At 38.8% G+C, this 22,439-nt stretch overlaps 5 protein-coding genes across 6 annotated transcripts; 3 read left to right on the top strand and 2 right to left on the bottom strand.

Moving 5' to 3' along the window:
* Window positions 1-372: 372 nt before the first annotated feature.
* Window positions 373-2,017, top strand: LOC115623444 (seipin). The gene is made up of 3 exons (XM_030517794.1): window positions 373-860; window positions 933-1,420; window positions 1,485-2,017. Exons 1-3 carry the CDS (start codon window positions 577-579, stop codon window positions 1,802-1,804), a joined length of 1,092 nt encoding a protein of 363 aa, XP_030373654.1. The 5' UTR covers window positions 373-576; the 3' UTR covers window positions 1,805-2,017.
* Window positions 1,890-2,917, bottom strand: LOC115623445 (L-seryl-tRNA(Sec) kinase). The gene has a single exon (XM_030517795.1). It carries the CDS (start codon window positions 2,883-2,885, stop codon window positions 2,058-2,060), a length of 828 nt encoding a protein of 275 aa, XP_030373655.1. The 5' UTR covers window positions 2,886-2,917; the 3' UTR covers window positions 1,890-2,057.
* On the bottom strand, window positions 2,893-3,556 carry LOC115623446 (mitochondrial import inner membrane translocase subunit Tim10B). Its single transcript, XM_030517796.1, has 3 exons — window positions 3,455-3,556; window positions 3,296-3,391; window positions 2,893-3,236 (listed from the first exon to the last, which is right to left on the bottom strand). Exons 1-3 carry the CDS (start codon window positions 3,473-3,475, stop codon window positions 3,000-3,002), a joined length of 354 nt encoding a protein of 117 aa, XP_030373656.1. The 5' UTR covers window positions 3,476-3,556; the 3' UTR covers window positions 2,893-2,999.
* Window positions 3,557-3,743: 187 nt separating this feature from the next.
* LOC115623358 (putative cysteine proteinase CG12163) lies at window positions 3,744-22,128 on the top strand. 2 transcript variants are annotated; one of them, XM_030517643.1, is made up of 5 exons: window positions 3,744-3,990; window positions 14,802-15,201; window positions 20,387-20,513; window positions 20,579-21,322; window positions 21,383-22,128. In XM_030517643.1, exons 1-5 carry the CDS (start codon window positions 3,913-3,915, stop codon window positions 21,828-21,830), a joined length of 1,797 nt encoding a protein of 598 aa, XP_030373503.1. In that variant the 5' UTR covers window positions 3,744-3,912; the 3' UTR covers window positions 21,831-22,128. The 2 variants fall into 2 exon arrangements, with proteins under 2 accessions (XP_030373503.1, XP_030373502.1); XM_030517642.1 differs by lacking the exon at window positions 14,802-15,201 and having other exon boundaries at window positions 3,750-3,990; window positions 20,380-20,513.
* On the top strand, window positions 19,059-19,709 carry LOC115623359. The gene has a single exon (XM_030517644.1). It carries the CDS (start codon window positions 19,291-19,293, stop codon window positions 19,531-19,533), a length of 243 nt encoding a protein of 80 aa, XP_030373504.1. The 5' UTR covers window positions 19,059-19,290; the 3' UTR covers window positions 19,534-19,709.
* Window positions 22,129-22,439: the final 311 nt, after the last annotated feature.

The following is a 22,439-nucleotide window of genomic DNA, read 5'->3' on the forward strand; positions in this document are numbered from 1 at the left end:
GGGGCCTTTTTCGCCAATCAAATTTCACACTACAGCGCACACGCTCATCAATAAACCGTATAATTCGTGCTTGTACATTGTGTTTGCATGTGCGCTATCCAATTAGGTATTATTTTTATGCAATACCATTTGCCTAAATTTCGTTTTCTTTCCTCTTAATAAGCACAGCCACGCAACAAAAACAACAAAGCTCAAACGGCATTGCCAGCTCGTCTGCAGCTGGTTGGTATAGCAATGGTTTGTATTGTTGGATGGTTGGCAACGCCACCGTTCAATCAGCTGTTGCGCGCTGCTCTTTATTTAAAATCACAAAAGTTGTAATTTGTGTATAAAGAGTGGTGGTAGCGTGCTAACAACGACCTTTGAGCAACAACAATATCAACGCTTTATAAATATAAACGTGAAATGATTCAACCAGCCACATTAATCGATTAGATAATTGGGGTTCAGAAACTAAAAGCTAGCGATAAGCAAATCGACACCAATAACTGATAAGCCCGTGCTTAAACATTAAAGCAACTGCAATAGGCTTCCCTCCGTGCATATTGGGCTCGTTTCGTTGCGTCAACGTCAGCCATGAATTTCCTGCTGCGTTTCATAATCTTTTGCTTTGATCCGCTCGGCATTGGACGACGCTTCTTGGTGAAACCGGCTGTCAATTTGTCACTCAATGTCTACGATCGTCTACGGAGCAAGGCAGATGAAAAAGTTGGCTCCATAAGGGAGGTGGTGCTGCGCGTCGGGTTGATTGCATTTGCTGTTATATTAATAATCTGGCTGGCTGTGTTCCTGTACGTGGCTTTCTATTATAGCTACATGCCGGCCTTATCACATACCCGACCCGTCCACATGCAGTTCAAGTGAGCACAAAATAGCATCTAAATTGTTCCAAATAAAATAAAAAAACCTCTATCTCGTACGTTTTTACGCAGAACCTGCTTGGAAACGAGTTCGCCCTGCAGCTTTCCACACGCCCATGTCTCGCTGACCAAGAAGCAGCAACTCTTAATGGTCGGTCAAGCCTATAGGGTCATTGTTAACATAGATATGCCCGAATCGCCGCAGAATCTGGAGCTAGGCATGTTCATGGTATGTGCTGAGATGCGCGACTACGACTCTATGCTGCGTGGACACTCGTGTCGCTCGGCTATGATGCGTTACCACTCGCCTCTGATACGTCTGATCACTACCTGGGCGTTGAGTCCACTCTACGTGCTCGGCTGGAAGGAGGAATTCCAACAGGTGCCCGTTGAGATATTCTCGCGGTATCTGGAGGAGCGCCAGCACCCGATTACCGATGTCTACGTCGAGATACAGTCACAAAAAATACAATTCTATACGGTAACATTGCATATCGTGGCCGACTTCACAGGTTTACGCTATATAATGTTCAACTGGCCCGTCCTCTCGGCCGTTGTGGGTAAGTTTGCAGCGAAATTTTGGCTTTGTAGCATGCTATTCTATAGCTTGAGGTGTCTTTTCAGCCATTAGCACCAACCTATTCTTTATATTGGTCATATTTTTGCTGAGCTGGTATCATTGGTCTTGGCCAGAGGCCAGTTGGCTGCAGGCATTGCAAACCAAATACACTAGTCTGCAGCGCAGGACGAGCGCCAGCAGTGCGGTGCTTTCTAGTAAAAGCAGCCTACACGATGAGGAGGAACTCTCCGAGTTTATCGACGATGAAAAGTTCGAAAGTCCACTGGAGGTGGCCGATATTGGCAGCTCTGGTGAGGATAAAGGTGTTTCAGTCTTACGAAAGCGTAAGCTCAAAGAAGCGGCAGCCACTCAGAAGGATTCATAAGCAAGGGAGGCAGCTCATATGTAGAAAGACTTTTGTAGTACTGTAGTTTAAGGCTAGCTTTTAGGAGCAATAAGTGTGTGCGTTGTACAATAGAAATTTTTTGTACATTTATTTTTTAACTTACGCCGATTCTACTAGTATACAATATACGCAAATGTTATGTACTTTATACGTACATTTGTATGTACATACATATTTGTACATATGTAAAAAGCCATGCGACCAAATTGAACAACTTAATTTAACACTTAAGCTAAGTCAATCCACTCACAAAGTACTCCAAATCGACGTGATCATTATCTGTCTGCTTGTTTGCCTTGAACTGTGCCAAAATCTGCTTACGTTTGTTGTTAAGCCGCTGCCCTTGTATTTGTTTCGTTTCTGCATCTTGAAGCTGTAGTTTTTCTTTAATGCGCGCGCGCAACATCAAATCCAATTTATGTGCAACTGTTTGTATTTGTGGTGCCTTAACCTGAACTAATTTCAAACTAGCATTGGGTGACTTATCAAAAGATGATATGATGAACTGAATCACATCAGTCGTCGCTTCTATGGACTCCAATGTTAGACTATTTCGTTCCCAGGCGTTAACGATGGGTCGAGGTGGTTCCAGACGCTTGTCCATCTGTTGCAGCACAGAGACAGGAACGTCGTCCTTTCGCTTAGCATTACGTTCGAGGCAGCTGGCCAAACTGGCTGAGATATATATTTGTGCAAAGTTGCAGTCCTGAAAACAGCATAGTTGGTAGAGCTTGTAACGCATGCTGCGATAATAGTTATTGTCGTCGCATATAATGACGTAGTTGCTGCTGTTTAAGCTGACACGTCGACGTATTCGCATTGGAAATTCAAAGGACTGCTTGCCTTTACTTTTAATTGTTGTTATTAGCTGTTCCAGCAACTGCAGTATATGCAAACGCTGTTCTTTGTAGGCCCCTTCACCATGGTAATCATCATAGCACAAATGTAAAATATTATAATCCTTTAGGGCAGCATCTTGTTGCTGCAGCAGCCAATAGCTTAATGTTGTTTTGCCTGCCGCGGGCAGGCCAATAAGACAAATAACGGAAATGCGCAACATCAACGGGTGTGTGTATGGGTATGATATTTTAACTAATTAACTGTCCAGCAGCGAGAACAATAGTTGCGCTTGTGGCATAACATACGCATTGGACTGCAGTAGTTCCTGATTCTGCTACATAGGCAGACCCACAGATGGGGCAGGTGTTAAAACAGAGGTTGCAGCTAATTCTTGTTGTTTTTGCAACTCCTTCTGACGCTCTTCCTGTTGTTGTTGCTCTAGCTTTTTCGCATTCTCCTCCAGTTCTTCCATGCGCTTATTGTTAATCGTTGTCTGAACATCTACATAGACTTTCATCATATTTTGATTGAAACGTGCAAATTTTGTAACACATCTGTCAACGCAGGTTTCCTATTCCGTATAATATTATCAATTAGTTAAAATATGGGTTTATTTTATTATTTACTAACCTCTTCCTTACCCAACTCCCTTTCACCAAGTGTATCAACACAGCGGCTAAAACACAATTCCGTAACTTTGTTGTATAATGTGAGAAAGTCTTTTAGCTGCAAATACATAACAATGCATACCAGGAATGGGAATTTTTGCAAAATGAGAAACTGACTTACGTTGCGCAAATTGGGATCCATTTCTTTTTTAGGCCAAGATAATTTAATTCAATTAAATTAATTTTTACTAAATTCAGATTTCCATTTATTCTGAAACATGTGTCACATACTAGAATTGATAGCAAACGGCTGATAGATTGTGGAAAATACTTTACAGCACTGTCTACAGTGTGCACATATACGTAAAATTACGCTTCGCAGACAGCTGTTAAACAGTGTGACCACACCTAGCCAAAACAGTTAACGTAGCATTGGCATTGGTTCAGTCATCTTATAGCTCTCTTTGTGTTTGTTTTGCTTGTTCGGTTGGAAAAAGTGCGGGATTAAAAAAAGCGGCGCAGTTTCGCTGCCATCAATACCTGATTTCACAGCGTACGTGTGAAATTGTGCTCAATCATATTTAATAAAAAAAAAGTCTGTCGCAATTTCGCCAATAAACTAACACATTCAAGCACAATATGAATCTGTACACAGCAACAACAATTGTTGCGCTCTTGCTGGCCGTCACGGCAATAGCAGCTGGCCAGGAACAGGAGGTGAGTTTTTTTTTGTTTTTATTACTATTAATGCTATGGTTTTGATAACTATTTAACGCTTAAACGCTAATAAAATGCAAACAAATACATATTTATAAATATAATGTACTTTAAGAAAAACTAGAAAAGCAATTAGTGACTAGTGCTTGTGGCGTGGCTAGGGTTATGTAGCAAGAAAGAAATTGTATGTTTACAGTTAATAAAAAGAAATGACGCTTTACTGCTCGCTGCTCGTTTGCTTTGTTAACACACACATACACACACTGACAGTGCATTGCGGCATTGCATACACAAACACAATAAACACCTATTCATTTGTATTTATTCAGTTGGTTTTTTTATTTGTATTAATCTCTGATTAGAACAGCAGCACTTGTGTCATAAAATATCAATCAAACACATATAATATATACATATATTTTTGCCCGACTTGTGCTAGCTTATCAAAATTGCAAATGGCCTACAGTTGATATTTTTTGTTGCGTCGCAATTTAAACTTTGGTATATTGTTGTTGTGGCTGCCGCTACAGTCAGTCAGTCGGTGGAGTCAGCTGTTTATCAATATGACCGTTAAAATTTAGAAATTTATGTACATACATGTGTACGTACTTTTGTATTATTTTTACATATTTACTTGCCTTGCCAATCTATTATTAGGCGTGGAATTCAAGCTCACAAAATAAGTGTTCTAATAAAAATAGTTCTTTTAATTTTATTAGATTGGTTCGTCGCAAAGCTGATAAGCTTATATTTCATAGCATACTTATTAATAAGTAAATAAAAAAATAAATATGATTAATTTGTTGATCATTTGTTGTAAGGCTTGATAGAAATTTGCATTCCGGCTGAAAACCAGTTGGTATTACAGAAAATTGAAAATGTTGAAGTTAAGTGTAATAAAATTCGCTTTAAATATTTACCAAGCTTTTATTTCATAATATTGTATTATTTACACTTCTCTGTATGATAAAAATAAACAATAAAGTCGATTTGTAGGCCATTTGAGTCAATTGTTTATCTAATTTGAATCCAGGTTCCGGTTCAAAACCAGTTTTACAGTGTTTTATTAAAAGCAATTAAATAGATTGAATATAATGACATTTTTAAACATTTATATATGTTATTTAATAATAATTTTTTATACAACGCGGCAATAAAACGATCCACAAGCTTTAAGCTTAGGTATAATATTATATTCAATTCTTTGCACTTCCTAGTATGCACATACATACAAAGTAAATAAATATTTTGTGAACCGAATATATTCAGGTCGCAGTCGATTTGGCGTATTTTCCGATTTGCACAAAATAAAAAATGTTCGCCAATTATTTCCGTACCGTTGCCTTCTCTTAAGAATTTAATTCGATAAGTTCAGTTAGTCTCAGCTTTTTGGAAAATTTATTTCGACAAATTTTATTAATATAAATAATAATATTACAATATATATTAGAAATTAAATTTCTAAAAGATTCAGAAAGGGTTTGTTTTTAAAAATGATTGGATCGAAAAAAACACCTAATAGTAACTTACAGACAATTTTATTGACGTTGGAACTGATTCTCCGTAAAAATAGCAGTCATTCTACAGTTAATTTAAGACTCGCTGTGACCGTAAATTTATTCCAGCCGGTACTGAGAGTTCGATTTATGCTTTAAAAGCCAATTACGCTGATTACTTTGTAAATCTATTCAACTCCCAGCACACCCGACGGCTACAATTTGACCCCATCTCTTCAATTTCCAATCGTACGAGACTCTTCTTACGCCCCCAATCAACCATTAGCGCATCCCCTGGCCAAGCTTATTAAAAACTTTGCCTTCATCTCAAAATCGAAACTCTCTCGGGTGCTAATTTGCACTTTGTGGGGCTTCAATAGTGTAATATCCGTTGGCATTTCAATTCGGTGCGACTCATGCTCAAAATTATACAATGACACAATATTTCTCTAGAATATAGACACACACACATACCTATATCTACACTAACACACACACACTTAGCTAAATTTGAATAGAGAGAGCGCATTAGTGGCAGTTGCCGAAAAGAAAGAGGGGAGAAAATCCAACTAAATTTTCTCCACCCACCCACAGAGACAGAGAAAGGCTGTCAGCAGTTCCATGGCTGATTTGCATATAAAGGAAAATCGGCAATTGCTGACAATTTGTAAGCAAAAAAAAAACCTGAAGGCTTTTGCAAAAAACAACTCAATTCATAAGATGCTGGTTTTGTTTGTGAATCATTTGATTTGATTTCCTAAATGACAAAAGACAGCCGCAATCACAGTCTCGAGTCGTCAGTCGGGCGGCGGGATTTGAAGCTTTAGAGGCAAAAGTTGTTTGAGATTTTGAAGCGCATTTTATGCGGCATTTGTCTCTAACTTGCTTGAATGAATAAATGAAACGAACACACACACACATAAATAAATACAAACATATATACATATGTATTTGCATGAATATTTCCGCATATTATTCATTTATGTAAATATTTTCCTATTGTTCGTTGTGTGTGTTGTTTTTGGCCAAATGGAAATGGTAGCCAGCGTTGTTTTTATTATTCCTGAAATATGCCTTCAATTAAAATTCTACTTTTTACCCTCAATTCGAGTTGTTGAATATGCCAAGTGAATTATTCAAAAGCACAAACACATTTCTCATAAATATGCCCGCAATTTTGTACAAAAGTTATGAGTTATGAGACAAAAACCTACCTCAACATATGATGGCATTAGTGATTTGTGGAACTTTTACACAAACGAGGTGTGTTCATCAAAATATTCCGATTTGTTCTCATTGTTGAAATTCTAAATTATATTATAATTTTATTCGGATCTATAGATGACACGAGTAATTGGCAATCAGGTTTTCATACATGGTTATAGTTTGATTTTTTCTGTAGGGATAATTGTTTTTCGACTTTTTAATTCTAATAGAGCAGCATTCTGTCCCATTATGTGTATATAGTGGGCATTAACTTGTTGCCTATCGCTTTCACATTTCAAGTTCTTTTTGCCTTTATTTTTGGTGGCGGTACTTAATCTGGAACAACTACCCTATAAAACTAAATACAATCCGAATGAAAAACATAGTCAGAAAAAGAAGACTGCAATTTATAATATTTCTCATACCATATTGTGCCGTCGGTAACATTTTGTGTTTCACTTCTCTCTGTTAATTGTGAAATTTAAGAATTAGTTGAAATCTGTTGAAACCCAGTTCTATAATTTTTCTGAATCAGGGCTTGTAGCCTGGTAACTATGTTTAGATGTATCATTAAACAACTTAAAAATGAAAAAATGAATAGATAAGCCTAGATAAGTTTTTTCTTCATATTATGATAGGAAATAATTGGTGCTTATGAATTTTAAACATTGTAGGAATTGTGATGGGGAAATATTTATTAAATAGCCCTCTTCTGTGATAATATATATATGTATATAAAAGAATATATATGTATATATGTGTTTTACATGCAGTTATGGATGACATGGTCTGTTTTTGCTGTACCGTCTGTTTTAATTGATATTGATGATGATGCCGCTGCTGCCGCGTTATTCAGTAGCCCTTGGATTGGTGGGTGTGGATGCTGGTTGGTCTCCCCATTCCCTCGCTTCCCCATTCTCCCATTTAGTCAGGCAGGCGACAGCAGTTGGCTTTTGATGACAACGCTGTCGTATTTAGGTGTGGGTCTCGTAAATGTTTGCCCAAATGACTGTAGTCATTAATCTTGCATATTACTTATTTTTTCTTATTTTTGTTGAACCGAAAAAAGGCATATATTTTATTTAAACACATGTGCTTGCATGTGGCGTGTGTGACTCATTAAATACTGAGAGTATACGCAAATATTCATTTAAATTTCTCAGTCGTATATTTGTATCTGTCTAGATTTACGTGAACAGATTTCTACAACTCTTGCATGTACTATATAGCTTCTACACACAATTTTGCGGCTCATAAATGTGCAAATGAAATCTAATTCAATGAAATGACTCAGAACTAGACTGTTGATGAGCTCAACAAATTATTCGGATATATACACTCGTAATTAATTGATGAATGTATTAATGTTTTCCAAAAAATATTAGCTCCAGGGGCTCAGACACATCATCGGATTAAGATGTCATTAACCCCAACTTTTTCTTCTTCTAAATTTGTGCTTAAAACAAAACAGCAGGATCAGTAATCTCATCTTAAATTAGACCAACTATGTATGTACTTATATAGTATACCGGAATAACGAAATCATCTTCACAATTCAATTTAAATATCTATTACATATTTATTTGTATACCAAAAAGAAATGAGCAGGCTTCGATACGAAATTATACCAAATTAATTATTTTTAATCTCAATGTGATATCTTAGAACCCATTCGTTTGTTTATCTTACAATTCACTTTATGGTTCCAAAAAATTAAAAATTTTTCGCTTAAGGCACTTTCTAGTAAATTATAAGACAAATAACAGTGGCAGTATCTTTAAAGTTCATAATGTCCGATAAAAAATTGATATTTAATTCCACATAATAACAATTTATTATTCATTTAAACACAAAACTCGTAAATTTCCATAAAAAATATGTAAATCAAACTTTTTGCATGCGAAACAAATACGTTGATAAAAATAAATACCGCAGACCATGTGAAAGAATGTAAATTATTTAATTCGCATGCTGCAGCGAAAAATATGATTTTGCTTTGTCATTCGTATTATTTTGATTTTGAAAAGTTCATATGGAATAGTACTTCCCTTGATAAGAATTGCAAGCAAGTCGTTGACCCAATTTGTTTTCATTGCTGATAGCCTCATGACACTAGGCTAGAAATTTATCTCGCTTGCAAAAAAAGGGAATTTGGAGCAAACAGTGCTATGTTTATTTTATTTGGCGTCAGCATCAGAGTTTCTGTTTTTCAACCAACCACTTGAAACTGTAAATAAATTGCAATTTTACCATTAGGTTTTCTTTTTAGTTCTTAGTCAAGTGTCACAGATCCATTAAGAAGAATCGTTGCTTGGAAGAAAGTTGTGTTTTGTTCTCCGGCCAAGGTTAATATGGTCATTAAGAAACATGTTCCAAAAACGGCCTAAACGAGCCCGCGGCGCGTACGCACACTTAAGAGCGACTTGGAGACGACCTTGAATACCAAGGCGTGCTTACACAACAAAGCACACGGCCACCCAATGCATACAAATACACAGACACACGGATACTCACTGCCGGGCTGGCTGGCTGTCTGTCTGTCTGGCTGGCTGGTTGCCCGTCGGTTCATTCGACTGTTGGCACCTCTTTGTTGTCTCTGTTTTGCGAAACTATATCCCAAAATAGTGTTGTCCGCGTGACAAAAAACGCGTATTCACGGAACCTACTATTATTTGTCACATATACTTTATTTTCATGACTGATTTTCTATTGTTGGGTGTGAATTCCAGAGATTTTCTAAGGATTAATATTATTTATATATTAATGGGTTACACATTTAAACCAAAACTGCCTTAGCTGTTATATAAATTTGTGATGTTTCTTTGTATTTGCTCTTTTTTTTCAAATGTGCAGATAAAGTTTTGTTGTTTCCATCAATATCTACTTATTGGGATCAGGTATTTGTTTTCTAAGTTCATTGACATTGTGTTTTCACCAATTTTAAAGTGTTTTATATTCACATAATAACAGTGAAGCTATCTGTTCTTTGGCCTAATTTTTGTAGTTTTTTTTATTCAAGTGCAATTTTCTGGTGCTGTGAATAATGACATTTTTTTTAGAGTGCTTAGCGCGCACACAAGCATATTTTTTTCTGTGTCACTACCTAAATTTCGTCTTTTTTGACAAATTTTACGAAATGATCAATCTTTGAACCTTTTTTTCCAGATTGTACGTTTTTTATAAGTCGCCTAGTTTTGTGAAATCATTTCACAATCATTGTGGCTGTTGCTGTCTTGTTTACGAAATTCACATGATTTTCCAACTTTTCACGATCACGCACAGCTCTATCCCAAAAGTTCCCCCACAAATAATACCGTAAGCTTGTGTGTGTGTAAAACTTAGCAGCCGTCATTTAAATGCCACGCTGATTTAGTTAACACTTTTAATGCGCTTGATGATACCGGTTTTTATATTTATGAGCTGCGTGTCACAAATGAATTTTCGTAAATGTTAATAAGCCGACAGTAAATAAAGTCAACCCCAAGCTGCTGTCAAAGCTTACAACATGCAATGCATTTATTTACACACACAAAAACACACGCAGGCATGTCAGCCAACCACTGAGAAGAATAAACATGCACACACACACACATACGCACACACACACAACCCGTTGCTATTCTCAGTGAATGGTGAAAAAGATGCGCTTTAATTAAAATTTAATTAAAAACAACAGCACAAAATTGGCCATTCGCAATTTTACGTTGACGTTTACGTTGCGTCGCCCGTTGATGTTAACGGTAATTGAATTAAAGTTTCACAACACTGCAATGCATTACAGATACTTGCGCTCTCACCCTTGCTCCCACTCTGTCTCATGCACACTTACACTGAACTTTGGCACCCATGCTGTGTCTCTTGTTATTGTTGTTGTTATTGTTATTGCGGGCGCTGCGCTTTTGAATTAAGTTGCCAGGCCAACTGAACCTTTTTTTTATTAGCCGAATGGCTTTAACGTGAAAAGACGCCCCGCCACGAGCACCTCTTTTGTGAATTGTTCTTAATTTGAATAGCCAAGTCGGACGACTGCTGAAGAGAATACGTTTTGCTGGTTCATTATTATTTGTAAATATTCTAAACTGGTTTTCAATTTATTCCTAAAATCATACAACACATGCATATATGGATGAAGTATGTAGCCGAAATTGAAGCTCTAAGCTAGAATTTTTTTGAATTGGGGTCATTAAAAACGACTTCGTATGGTTTGATCGAAAGTGGAAATAATATGGTGGAAGAATATATTAAAGCACTTCAAACGTAACTTTATTGCAGCTCAACTATTTCATAATGGCAAAAAAATATCAATTAATATATTAATGGAATAATGATATTTGCTTTAAATGAAGCTGGCAAAAAACATATAATGCAGAGGAAAAGCGGAAAGTTAACCTTTTGACTAATACAATCAGTTACAACAAAAGCTAACTGGTTTTAAAAAGTAACTGCTTGCCAATTTTAAGTGTTCATTGCCCAGATTTATGCATGCGCGCTGCTTGAATTATAACATCTATAATAAAACATCTATAGTAATATAATATAGCTTGCTAGAACTAGTTAGCTAATAGAAAGGTCTAACTTCACATCTATTTGGCAGTGTTGTGTGTGTTCCCAAAATTTAAAATAGTAGACATTGTGAGCTAGTCGGAGCTCTTATCACATAATCCTTATTGCGTAAGTTTTCTTAGGTTTTGATGGTTGTCAGCAAATGTTGTAGGCAAAATTTCCTCATCAATCATTTCATTACTTCTTCATGTTTAAAGTCGACTTAGATAAATTTGTAGACTACCTTTTGTTAATTTTTGTGAAACAAAGCAATTAATGAAAAGCTTTTTTCTCAAATCGCACAAAATCAATCGCTTCAATTACAACGAGTATCATTATGCAATTGGCCTTAATTCAAGTGGATTTACGCATTAACTTTGATAGGCAAAAAAAATTCCTCACGAAAAATCCGGTTTTATCTTTTGTAATTTATTATTCAATTTATAATCACTATAATCAAGACGATTTAATAATATGAAGAAATAGGCACCGGAATTGTCACATGAAATGGTTGTTGAAAAGCAGTATAACAACGAAATTATTTGGCAAGAACAGCAACAACATGTATTTCTAATTAAGATCTGCTCTTTATATCATGTTTCATTAAAGCGACAATTATTAATGGTTCTATATTTATATGAATATGTTCTATTTAGTAGTGTTGAAATTAAAATAAAATCGCTTTTCACATTTAAACAACGTCTAACTAAGTAGCTGTTTAGTTCCATATTGAGCCACATATAAGCTAGTCTAATTATAAAGGATGCGACTGCTGTTAACGGAAATTGAGCATCAAAATTTGTACATAAGAATGCAATTTTTGTCATCGTTCTGCAGCTTTCACATCTCACTTAAACTTTTTGAAAAATAATAATTTTAACACCATTGCATGCAGCCAAAGCTTGCTTCACATAGATAGATTTATTTTGATGTTTTCATATGGCTTTGATGTTATTCAAAGTGCCATAAAGTTTAATTGAAAAATAAGCTGCAGGCACGCATCGGCAAGGCTGCAGCATCCACCGCCTCCGCCTCCTCTGTTTAAAAAGCCTGCCCGCCCATTTCCAACCCAACGCCCCAACCAACGCCCGCAACATAATCAGCTGCAACATCAGCAAACCAAACAACCAACCAGGCAGCCAGCCAACCAGCTAGTCAGTCAGTCAGCCCAGCAACCGACATTGTTGTTGGCTTAATTGTAGTTGTTGTTGCTGTTGTTGTAGTGGTTGTTCCTACTGCTGTGACGCAACCACTGCGCACGGCTCGACTCGGCTGTCAAAACTTTTTATGCATTTTTCGGCTTTTTGTCACGACGTCGTCGCTGACATCAACAACGATGAGGATGAACGACCAAAACGTCAACAAGCTGTCTGCAACATGCAGCTGCCGGCAGCTGACCTCTTCCCGTCCAACCTCAGCTCTCCTCCATTCATCGCTCCCCCCTCTCTGCCTGCGTTATCTGTACCATCCATGGTGTTGGCTGCTCTTTGTGCTTTTGATATTTTATACCCTTACGAGGAGTTTAATAACTTATGTTGTGGTCAGACAAGCAAATAATTTGCACATGACCGACATCTATCTTCAATGAAAACCAATAAAAATTCTGGATGAAACTATATTTTTTCCTGTCCAAAAACATATATTTTGAATCTGGCCTTAACTTATTGAATTTTAGAAATAAAGTGCCCTCCCCAAACCCTTTGTTTGTAACTTGAGTCTTAACATTTATTTCCGATCGGTTGGGCAGATTTACGGCTAATGGTAGAATGTTAAAGTGTGTGACTTTCATATTAAACCTAACATTTTTGAATGATTTTTCGGAACTTTAACAACATTGCATTATTAAAGAGTTCGACAGAATAAAATTTATAGTATTCGATTTATGTTTTGGCTACTACCTTGTAAACATAGGTTGCATTAGATCCGTTTTTAAGTTCAAATACCTTCTCGGCGTTTATTAAACCAGGAATCAATATACAGTGAAAACTCCCTTTACGGACACCTCTCTTCGGCGGACACTTTTTCTAAAACATTCGAAAAAGTTTAGACTGTAAATTTCTTTATTAAAGCCAACTACATTTAAGATATCGACTTAAAGAAGTTCTGTGGAAAGAAGTAAAGATTCAGTACAAAATAAAACAGGTTTTCCATAAATTGAAATTAATTCTTGAAGAACATAATACAAGGATATAACTATCAATTGAGATAGATTTGTTGTTTTAAAAACGTTTGTTCTTATTACTTATTTTCAAATGCTTTCTATCGAAAGATTGATTGATACGTTTAAGAGTTCTGTTTTATATTAAATGAAAGGATACTTGAGTCCAAATTTCAGCTTCCAAGCTCCTATCGTTTGGGCTGTGTGTTGATCACCAATCAGTCAGTCAGAACAAACTGTTTTATAGAGATATACATTTTCTTTAAGCACTTTGACTGAAGATGTTTGCTGCGGCTTATATTATTTGAGAGGGTGTTTTCGTTTCGGTGCTGTGCGTATATTTTGTGTTTTCTGGCTTGAATTATTCAGCAGCTCCGTCTGACCTAACGCTGCCTCCTGCCACGCCTGTCTGCGTCTGTTTGCCATTGCAGTTTTGTTCATCTCATCATTTATCGATGAGTGGCTTTTGTTGCAATACTCGTTGATGACAGCAACAGAAGCAGCAGCAGCAGCATCAGCACCACCAGCACTGACGATTCCCAACCGGTTGATGTTGTTGGTGTTGGCGCGGTTAATTAGTTTATGTGGGTTACCAAACCAAACCAATGCGACGGCGCCATCAGCCGGAGGCAGTTGCCGAATGCTGCCTTGTTTGTTGCAAGCAGTGAAGCAAGGCAGTTGATTGACTTGCCACACTTCGTGTCTCTAACCGCGTCGAAATTGCAATTATCGAGAGTTCATTAGGCGGTGCTTAAGGGCATAAATGGATTTTGCTGGGGTTTGGGAATGCCAGTGCAGATACAGGTGTTGGGGGGTTACGGTTATAGCATCTTCGTATCTCTATGTTGCTTGGTTTTGGTTGCCACATCCACACACATCCACAAACATACACCCATTTGTAATTCATGGCTTGCCAAAAAATATACACACACACAAAATTTCACTAACCCCTTGTCTTTATACATACGTATGCGTATAAACCATAGATGATTGCCACGATTCTGTAAGCTATGGGTTATGCATTTTACTATTCTGTAGTTCAAATGATTTTGAGATTCTCAGCAAACCTTCCTAGTTCCTCGTTTTGTTTGACATTCTGGACTGTTCCAGAACATGGAAAAAATGGCTTTCATTCGTGCTTTTACTTGTAATGTGAAATATTATGCTGTTTCCGGATCGCTCTAGCTTATGTAAGCAATAAACAACAAGTGTGGATAATTAATATTTATAGTATTGCATAACCAATAGCTTTATCAATCGTTGTCATTCACTCTCTTTCATCGAATTGTGTAGCCCTTGTCCTTACGTGTTCTTTCTTTTTTTGCTTTTGTTTGTCTCTCCTCCACACAAACCACTTACACACACACACACAAACACACACCTTGGTGCACACATACGCGAACTATAAGGACACGGAGCAGACCACCGAGCAGCAGGAACCGGTCAGCGAGCCAACCGTTAAATTAGTGCATGTCCTCAATCCTGGAGAGCGCGAATATCTCTCACCCAACCTGATTGGCGTGCAGAACATAGCGATGACCTTCTTGCCGCTTTCGATGAACTTTGTGAACGTGATCGATGCCCATCGAGAGATCGTTAATGGTGTGCGCTATGAGATCGTGCTGAATGCCATCGATACGAAGGCCAAGGATGCAGATATCATATGCCGTCTGGTAATACTCGAGAAGCCCTGGCTAACCACACAATGGGGCGACAAATTTCGTGAGCTGGTCAACTCGAATTGCACAGATGAGGCCGACAATCAACTGACCAGCGACATCGAGGACCAAAGCAAGGACAAATACACTCGCAATATTGTCTTCAATGGTGGACAACGCAATGAATTAAGCGACAATGAAATGGCAGCGCTCGAGCCGCAAATTATGAGCGGGCCCAGCAAGCGACGTGCCTCAAAAGTGTCCACAACGACGACATCGTCGACAACGACGACGACAACCACTGAGCGGGCATCCACTAATGAGCCCACAACGGCAATTAGCGCCGATGGGGCAACTGATGTGGCACCCACACCCAGTAATGAGGAGGACACAACGCAAATACCCGCCGAACTGAACGATAATGAGAAGCAATGGTTAGACGATTTTCTATCGGTGGGTGCCTACAATTTTGAACAGACCATTGGGGAAAAGCGCATTCCGGGTGAACAGCAAACGCCATTAACGGAAGCGAATAATTATCAAGTGGAGCCGGAGCCGGAGCCGCAGCAGGAAGAACAGCCACAGCCGGGCAATGCGAACAGTGAATAACAACAGAAACAACGCTTTATCATCCTGAATATAATCATCACACATACTCGTAACTCCCACACAGAGAACACTCACTCACTCACACACAGAGTTATGTCTTTACCTGTACCTATATACTCTCGACAGTAAAAAGAAAAGCGAAAAATAAAAATGTTATTTAATTGAATTTATTTAAGCCTGGAATTTCTTCTTCTTTTACATCGTTTCTCTGCACGCCTCGGTCCTTCTCATCCTTTTATGGCCGACGTGTTCTACTTACAGGCTTCGTTGCATTCGCAATACGCCACCTGACACCTTGCTATCTGCCTGCTTGTCTGCCTGGCACTTGGGGTGCCTACTCCCGCCACCCCCCTCCCCCTGCCACTCTGCCTTTTCTACCCCCACAACACTTATTTCACCTTAATAATCAAATGAGTTTCCGCTTTCAAATTACGGCCGCAATCTGTTTAGCTCGGCCGTGTCGTTGGCCACATCCACCAGTGCTGTCTATATATTTACATATCTATGTGTGTCTTGGCTCTCTAAAATGCACCGGGGGGGACTTCAAGTATATGTGTGTGTGTGTCGACAGCTACGAGTGTAAAGCAAGTGCTCTCATTATCCTTATGCTCTAGTTTTTACTCTACTCAGTTGGGGTGCACAGTGGCTTCAAATAGTGGTTATCTTAGGTCATCGAAGATATAGTAATGCGATATTTAGCTAACCACCAGTAAGGTGCGTCATTCTTACAGCCCGTTGAGTGGTTCAATAACCGGAATTCGTTCTATGGGGCTAAGTCCTTAACTAGCTTGAGCAAAAGTCGATTTCAGCATAAAAGATGACTTCACAACTGACCCCTTGGCAGTAAACCCGTAAAAAAATCAAGTACGGCCAATATGAGCTTCGAATCAGTTATATATTCTTTTCAATGTTTTAAATTGGCTTGGCGATGTCGAATGAAGTACGTTTTTAATTTAAAAGATTATTTTTATACCCTGTACCCGTAGGGTAAAAAGGGTATATTAGGTTTGTGCAAAGTATGTAACATACAGAAGGAAGCATCTCCGACCCCATAAAGTATATATATTCTTGATCAGCATGACGAGAGAAATCGATCTAGACATGTCCGTCCGTCTGTCCGTCCGTCTGGATGAACGCGAGGATCTCAGAAACTATAAAAGCTAGAATAACTAAAGTTGGCATCCAGATTCTCCTAGGTCCGAGTAAGGACGAGTTTATGTTTTTTTTTTTAATTTACCCCCCCTTCCCCCGCTACAGAATTTCGTCAATAGCGTCCACATTTCAAATGCTACCTAAACCAAACTTTGCACACATAATTTCTATATAATTATCTACTGTTGTATAAAATTTTATTCAATTCGGTCAATTCTAAGAAAAGTTATTAGCGAAACAAATTCTCGCCAGTACAACCCCCACAAACTGCAGCAACAAGTTCGCTCTTCTTCTTCCTCTTTTTGCTGCTGCTATGGGCGCATATAACTCAGTGACGGAAGTTTACCTGGGTACAGGGTATTACACTGTCGGGCTTGCTCGACTGTAGCGTTCTCTCTTGTTCAATCAATGGCTAGGGGTTAATAAGAGTGTTCTTCATTAATTTCGCAAAAATTAATGTTATTTTGAATATTTTTTTGGCTGGGAGATTTTCTCAAATATGAACAATTATTGATCATAAAATATTACTTCAGAAAAGCAAAGATTTCTGAAAGACGGCTTAATAACTTAAAATTGATAAGAAATCTTGAATATGGTCTATGCTCCTTGATTATAGCTCTTCATAGGAGCTTCCACTGTAATGCTAAATATTTAAAATTAAATACATTTAAAATTTGCAGGCCACCCTTTTTCTGAATGCTCTTAAAAATTTAATTTCAAAAGATATTTTTTTTAAAGAATCCTAAAGGATATTATTTATTTCCAAAGAAGCAATATAAAATAGTGAAATAAAGGACCATTCTCTGGTTGAACGTGGAACGATACTAAAAATTGTTTATTTAATGATCATTAACAAGACTGCCGATGGTACTATTGTTAGTAATATTGGGGCCTTCTTTCGTGCTACTATCAATACTAAAATTAAATAAGCTAAAGTTGAAGTGTTTCATTCCTTTCTGCTTAGTTTCCTGTAAAGTCCTTTAAAATGTTTGGCCGCAGCTTTGAGAAAACCTTTAAAAGTACAGGATAACAGATTTGCTCTCTATAAGAAATATAGTACAATATATGGATGGGCTAGGAGGTGCAGCATGATGCTACTAAGTAAAATTTTTAGTGTACAAGTAAGGAATGCAAGGAAAGGTCCTTTTGGTTATACTGTGCGAACGCCGTTTTTAACATCATTTACGTTTTAATTCTTATTGAAATACACATTTGTATTAACAGCTCGCGGGGCACACTCGCAGCGCCGTCCAAAGCAGCGCCCAAAACAGAATGCTTAATGAATTCGTGTCGTGGTGGTGACCTCCCTGCCGGCCTCCCCGCCCGCCTGCCTGCCTTCCTCCTTACCTGCCTCCCTATTGGGTGCTCCACCCAGGCATAGCCGATGTTTTGCTCTTCTTCTTTAATTATACACACGTCGTAACCATTACATTTCATTTCGTATTGTTGTCGCTGCTTGCTGCACCAATCCCTACGTGCCACCTGCAACAGCCGTTAGCATGTGGGCTTCAAATTGGGACGGGGCTCGGAACCCGGGGCGTTTGCCAATTACCCAGCAAACCCAGCAGAACGAAGCAGCCAGCGCCAGCGCCAGCTAGGCTGTGGGACCAAACGAAAAGCCAACCAGCGAACCAAACACTCGCAGATCTCACAGCAGCATTCCGGCCGAAAATGTTTGGTTTAATTGGTTTTGTGTTCGGCATTGAATGGTTTATGTGTCTCTCCCCGTCCTGCTATTGTCCTGTGGGCGTCCAGGTGAGGAAAGAAGGAGCACAGGCTGTACAATTTTTCCGTTTGTGTGTGTCAATGTTTGGGGATAATGTAAATTCAGCCATGTCTTTGTTTCATTTGCATTTATATGTGATTTGTGTGTGTGGGTCGTGTGTCTTTTCCATTTCGCTGCTAATGGCTGGAATGCTGGAGCTATTGATTGCATCCTGGCTGTTGGTTGCAGGCATTGCAGGAATAGCCTTTAATTTGGAATGACTTTTAGAGGGAAATCTTAAACAGATGTCTTCAAAATCGGCTGCCCTAGATCCACCGACATTCTTTTTGTGATTGTGTTGCTTAGGAATCGAAGAGAGTTGATCAAAATTAGCAAAATTATTTCAATTACTAAGAGCTAAGAGTCTTGCAATCTCAACTGCGTAGCCTTTTCTCTCCAGCGTACAATTTTGTAGTAGTCTTTGTTTTCTAAATCCACAGCCCTGCCAGCCACTTCAAAATTATATTTCAGTTCCTTAGGTAGAATCAAACGGAGTACAACGTTTGTGACTCTACACAGAAAAACTAATTATTTTTCTACAAATTTTCTACACACTGATTTTATTTGTTCCTCTTCTGGGGTTTTTGTTTTTCTGCAACGCAAACACATAGCAGCGAATCGAGACTTGTTTAAAAAGTCAGTTCAATCCAAATTTATCGCGTAACACTTAAGGAACACTTAACATCTAGTGTCGGTGACAGCACCAAGCAAGACATGAAGCCATCACTAGTCTCGCGTATACGTAACATTTGGATAATGTCCCATTGGATGCGAAACGAGGCGGTGGCTGCCGCGGCGATGCTGGTGGTGCGACGTAATGAAGTGAAGCTAAGGCGTGCCGAGGACGAAAAGGAGCTCGAGAAGAATGCTGGTCAATTGGGTGTGGATGCCGCCGGCAATTTGCGGGTCATACGCGTTTTGGACGACTACGTGGTGCCTTTCGAGTGTGGTCTCTAGTCGGTTAAGAAGGGAAGAATCCCAGCAAATGGAGTGCCACTGAGTCCTCGAGTCCTCGCTCCTCCTCTCAATGAAGACTGAGCATTAAACACTTAAATGAACAAACTTTTGGCAAATATTTAAGGAAAGCTTTAAGTAAACACCAATAAAAACCAATGAGAAGATATAGAAGTGAAGGCTTTTGAGCGTTATTTTGGTTTCCATTAAGCTATGGTCAGACAAGCAAATAATTTGCCAGCAAATTTGTTGTAGATAATTCCCTATATTGTATTGTATTGTTTATTGTAGCAGAAAACCTTATTTTAGCTTAAAATTCGCGTTAGTTCTAATTAATAAATTTGTGTGAAAAATATTTCTCTTCGACCAAAAATCTTAATAGATACAAAACTTGTGGCAAATATTTATCGAAAATTTCAAGTAAAAAAAAAACACAAATACAAAGCTCAATAGGTGTATGGTATGTATGTATTTTAAACTATATTTATTAAAACTTTATTTAGTTCCTAATATTTTTAATCGAAGAAGGACGATATTTTTAAGGAATATGACAAGTTTTTCTCACATTATTTGTCAGCCTGATCAAAAGTTTCGTAAAATATGTAACGAAAGCCTTTAGGGAAGACTTAACAGTTAAAATGAATAACTATTTCAATAGGTAAAAAATTTAAAAAATAATTTTTTTTTTTGAAAATTTTAAGGCTCGGTGAACTCCTTAAGCTCAGTTTTTTGTGCAATTAACTGATCATCTTTGTCAAAATGTAAAGCTCCATTTATAAACTAGGCTCATAGATCATCTTTGTCTTGAAAGTCTAATAAACCCGATTTATATGCGATTTAATTTTACAGTTTCTAGCCCGTAGTCGTCGCAGCCTAAACGATGTGCCTCTGGGTGGCATCAAGCCCTTTAGCGAGAAGCAGGCTGAAGAACAACTTCAACGCACTCTGGACAAACTAACAGCCGGCGAGGGTCCCCATTATAGGTAACATTTTTCTGGATTACGACAAATCACAAGCATTGCTTATCAGAGTACCTCTCCTCTTGTAGAATCGCAAAAGTCTACTCAGCGTCGCGCCAAGTGGTGTCTGGCACCCTCACACGCATTGATGCCGATCTTGTGGATTCGAATGAGGACCAGCATCGCTGCATTGTGGAGATCTGGGCGCAGCCATGGTTGGCTCAGGGTCACGATATCACCTTCAAGTGTCGCAATCAGCCGGTGGTACGTGCTCGCCACAGCCGTTCCGTAGAGTGGGCGGAGAAGAAGTCGCACAAGAAGCATAACCATCATGCGTTGGATAAGGTTGATCATCTGTTCCACAAATTCCAAATCAAATATGGACGTCGTTATGCCAACACCATGGAGCGCCAAATGCGTATGCGCATCTTCCGCCAGAATCTGAAGACGATCGCAGAGCTGAATGAGAACGAAATGGGAAGTGCCAAGTATGGTATTACGGAGTTTGCAGACATGACCAGCACGGAGTACAAGCAGCGCACAGGTTTGTGGCAGCGTGATGAGGGCAAAGCTACTGGAGGTGCACCGGCGGTGGTAGCAGACTATCCGGGTGAAGTGCCCAAGGAGTTTGATTGGCGTCAAAAGAATGCTGTTACCCAGGTGAAGAATCAGGGTCAGTGCGGCTCGTGCTGGGCCTTCAGTGTGACGGGCAACATCGAAGGTCTCTACTCGCTTAAGACCGGGGATCTGCAGGAATTCTCCGAGCAGGAGCTGCTCGATTGCGATTCCGTGGACAGCGCTTGCAATGGCGGCCTACCGGACAATGCATACAAGTGAGGAGCGGCTTCGAAACCCTCAATGTTTACAAATTAATATAACTTTGTAAATTTCAGAGCCATCAAGGACATTGGCGGTTTGGAGTACGAGTCCGAGTACCCCTATTTGGCCAAGAAGAAACAATGTCACTTTAATAAGACGCTTGCCCATGTAAAGGTCTCCGGCTTTGTGGACTTACCGCACGGCAATGAGACAGCCATGCAGCATTGGTTGTTAAACAATGGACCCATTTCCATTGGCATTAATGCGAATGCGATGCAATTCTATCGCGGTGGCGTCTCCCATCCCTGGAAGGTCTTGTGCCAGAAATCAAATCTCGATCATGGAGTTCTAGTTGTCGGCTATGGCGTCTCGGACTATCCAAATTTCCACAAGACTCTGCCCTACTGGATCGTTAAGAACTCTTGGGGTCCCCGCTGGGGCGAGCAGGGCTACTATCGCGTCTATCGTGGTGATAATACGTGCGGCGTCAGCGAAATGGCCACTTCGGCCGTCCTGGCCTAGATAAACCAAGAACAACGATCCACCTACATATATCTGTAGATCGGTTTAGGTTAACATCGAGCTATACAAAAATTTCTGATTTGCATTTTGAGATACATTTCTTTTTCATACTCCTCACTCCCAAAACCCTGGAACTTTTGTTCTGATTAGCCTTCATATAAGTAGGTACCATATATAGTATATACATTATAACCTTCTGACAGACAACTCTTGTAACCCCCGGCAGCATCATATACACATACGTAACGAGAAGCATATAAATATATATATATATTGAAATAAATTTAAATTAAACGTTTATGTTTTACGTATTAATGGTGAAGGATTTCGTGTTCGATATATCGATCGAAAGGTATTGAAACGCAGATATTCAGAATCTTAACAAAATCTGAATGACTTTTGAAGGCCGATTTATTTATACAGGGAAGAATTCCAGTTCAGGGTCATTGTTGCTCAAAAGTCCAATATTTAATATTTAAAATCTTCTTATGGATAGGAGAGGGTTTAAAATAGTTTGCATACTTGAGAGCAATAGCCTTTTTCCATTCATTCCATGCCTGGAAAACCATATGTTTCACAGCAACAGTTGGTCGTCTGTTCAGTGGCTGT

The sequence above is a fragment of the Scaptodrosophila lebanonensis genome, unplaced genomic scaffold (assembly GCF_003285725.1).
Source record: "Scaptodrosophila lebanonensis strain 11010-0011.00,11010-0021.00 unplaced genomic scaffold, SlebRS2 tig00000053-arrow-pilon, whole genome shotgun sequence".
Classification (NCBI taxonomy): domain Eukaryota; kingdom Metazoa; phylum Arthropoda; class Insecta; order Diptera; family Drosophilidae; genus Scaptodrosophila; species Scaptodrosophila lebanonensis.

Excerpts from the sequence above, each read along its gene's own strand:
- LOC115623445 (XM_030517795.1), bottom strand. The coding sequence starts at position 2,885 with ATGTTGCGCATTTCCGTTATTTGTCTTATTGGCCTGCCCGCGGCAGGC.
- LOC115623444 (XM_030517794.1), top strand. The coding sequence starts at position 577 with ATGAATTTCCTGCTGCGTTTCATAATCTTTTGCTTTGATCCGCTCGGC. Across the intron at positions 861-932 it reads CCCGTCCACATGCAGTTCAA|AACCTGCTTGGAAACGAGTT; the intron begins GTGAGCACAAAA and ends GTTTTTACGCAG. Across the intron at positions 1,421-1,484 it reads CGTCCTCTCGGCCGTTGTGG|CCATTAGCACCAACCTATTC; the intron begins GTAAGTTTGCAG and ends GTGTCTTTTCAG.
- LOC115623446 (XM_030517796.1), bottom strand. The coding sequence starts at position 3,475 with ATGGATCCCAATTTGCGCAAC. Across the intron at positions 3,392-3,454 it reads TGGATCCCAATTTGCGCAAC|CTAAAAGACTTTCTCACATT; the intron begins GTAAGTCAGTTT and ends ATGTATTTGCAG. Across the intron at positions 3,237-3,295 it reads GGGAGTTGGGTAAGGAAGAG|GAAACCTGCGTTGACAGATG; the intron begins GTTAGTAAATAA and ends TATACGGAATAG.
- LOC115623359 (XM_030517644.1), top strand. The coding sequence starts at position 19,291 with ATGAAGCCATCACTAGTCTCGCGTATACGTAACATTTGGATAATGTCC.
- LOC115623358 (XM_030517643.1), top strand. The coding sequence starts at position 3,913 with ATGAATCTGTACACAGCAACAACAATTGTTGCGCTCTTGCTGGCCGTC. Across the intron at positions 3,991-14,801 it reads CAGCTGGCCAGGAACAGGAG|GACACGGAGCAGACCACCGA; the intron begins GTGAGTTTTTTT and ends GCGAACTATAAG. Across the intron at positions 21,323-21,382 it reads CTACCGGACAATGCATACAA|AGCCATCAAGGACATTGGCG; the intron begins GTGAGGAGCGGC and ends TGTAAATTTCAG.